This window comes from Etheostoma spectabile, chromosome 2 (assembly GCF_008692095.1).
Source record: "Etheostoma spectabile isolate EspeVRDwgs_2016 chromosome 2, UIUC_Espe_1.0, whole genome shotgun sequence".
Lineage (NCBI taxonomy): Eukaryota > Metazoa > Chordata > Actinopteri > Perciformes > Percidae > Etheostoma > Etheostoma spectabile.
The window spans coordinates 3088164-3089938 of NC_045734.1; the positions used below are offsets into that span (position 1 = coordinate 3088164).

Below are 1775 nucleotides of genomic sequence, written 5' to 3' on the forward strand. Positions count from 1 at the left end.
CAACACTGTCAAAAAGTATTCTAAATTCACAGCTTGGTAAAGCCCATTGAGTCCATTTTTGCAAAGACATAATGTTGTCGCCTTGTCATATGAGCTTCACCTGTGACTAATAATGGATCAATTAGGTCTCAGGTGTGTATAAAACAACCCCAGTACACTAACCTTCACATCAACTGCAACTAACCTGCAAACATGCCTAAGATTCACCCTGAGACTAAAGTTTTGATTATCAAGAGGCTGAAGACCAGATCCAGGCTGATGTGCAGACACCTTCAATGTGTCTCAGCGTCAAGTACAGAAGATTAAAAAAACATTTAAAGACACTGGAGATGTTTTTGACAAGCCCAGGTCAGGCAGACCCCGCAAGACAACTGCTCGAGAGGACCGTTTGTTGGCTCGAAACCAAGCCAGCCCATTTTCCACTGCAGCAGAGCTCCACAAGACCTGTCCCCTGAAGTCCCTGTGTCAATCAGAACAGTTTGTCAGATTCTGTCTCGAAATGGTCGAATCATGTGCCCGAAGCCAGCACTAACAAAAGACAATGAAACACCGTGTGCATGTGCCAAGGCCCACAGCCTGCTAAAGGATGGTGCGGGAGAAGTGGAAGAGGTGGATTTTTCAGATGAATCTCTGTTGAATTACACACAGTCGCCGCAAGTATTGCAGGAGACCTACTGGACCCGCATGGATCCAAGATTCACCCAAAAACAGTGAAGTTTGGTGGCGGAAAAATCATGGTCTGGGGTCCAGTATCCAGTATGGGGGTGTGCGAGAGATCTGCAGGGTGGAAGGCAACATCAATAGTCTCAAATACCAAGAAATCTAGCTACCTCTTATATTCCCAACCATAAAAGAGGCCAATTCTCAGCAAATGGTGCTCCATCCATACTTCCATCTCCACTTTAAAGTTCCTCAAGGCGAAGAAGATCAAGACGCTCCAGGATTGGCCGGCCCAGTCACCAGACATGAACATCATTGAGCATATGGGGTAGGATGAAAGAGAGCATGGAAGACCAAACCAAAGAATATGATGAACTTTGGAGGCAGGAAGACTGCTTTCCATAGCTATCCTGATGACTTCATCAACACATGGTCTGAATCCTTGCCAAACCGCATGGATGCAGTCCTTCAACTCATGGAATTCATACAAATATTAAATTTGGATCTCACAGCACCACTATTTATTTGCTGACATATTTAATTATTTGCAGTAAATTTGTTCAATTTCTGTATAGGCGACAAAACTTTTGTCTTGCCAAAATTTGACCTTTCTGTCTTGTTTAAATTATAAATCTTTTTTCAGTGAAACTAATTTATTTCATGCATTGAACATCATTTGGGAGGGTTTTAGCTTTTCATATGAGCTATTTCTTACACCAATTGATTAATTAAAAGTCAGGTTAATTAAGGCCGCCAGCTCATAAGCTATAGAATGAGCTCCCAGCTCAGTCTCACTGATCACTCCGGCCAGGAATCCAGCTATTTCAAATATCCACCACTCCAGACAAAGCATGAGCATACTGGGGATGGCCAGCCGGACAAAGGGCCCCCACTCCTGCAGACAGTCCAGTGTCCAACCTGTGGGTCAGAGGTCTTTATTTTAAGCTACAAGTTGTCCTTCATTTCTCATCTCATGTTACAGCAAACAGAAAACAGAAAGCATGGACATATGTTGATGTCATGAAGTGGGCTTCAGGTTTATTAGAGCCATGTTAAAATGGTTCACTCAATACATAAATAGATGTACAAACTTTTTGTTCAAGTCAGAAAAAAGG

At 42.9% G+C, this 1775-nt stretch overlaps 1 protein-coding gene across 1 annotated transcript in view; it reads right to left on the minus strand.

Moving 5' to 3' along the window:
* The window catches only part of LOC116702087 (multidrug and toxin extrusion protein 1-like), a 35172-nt gene that overhangs the window by 7025 nt on the left and 26372 nt on the right, over positions 1-1775 (minus strand). Inside the window, 1 exon segment of the mRNA XM_032536236.1 lies at positions 1376-1578. Coding sequence (XP_032392127.1) covers positions 1376-1578 — 203 coding nt within the window.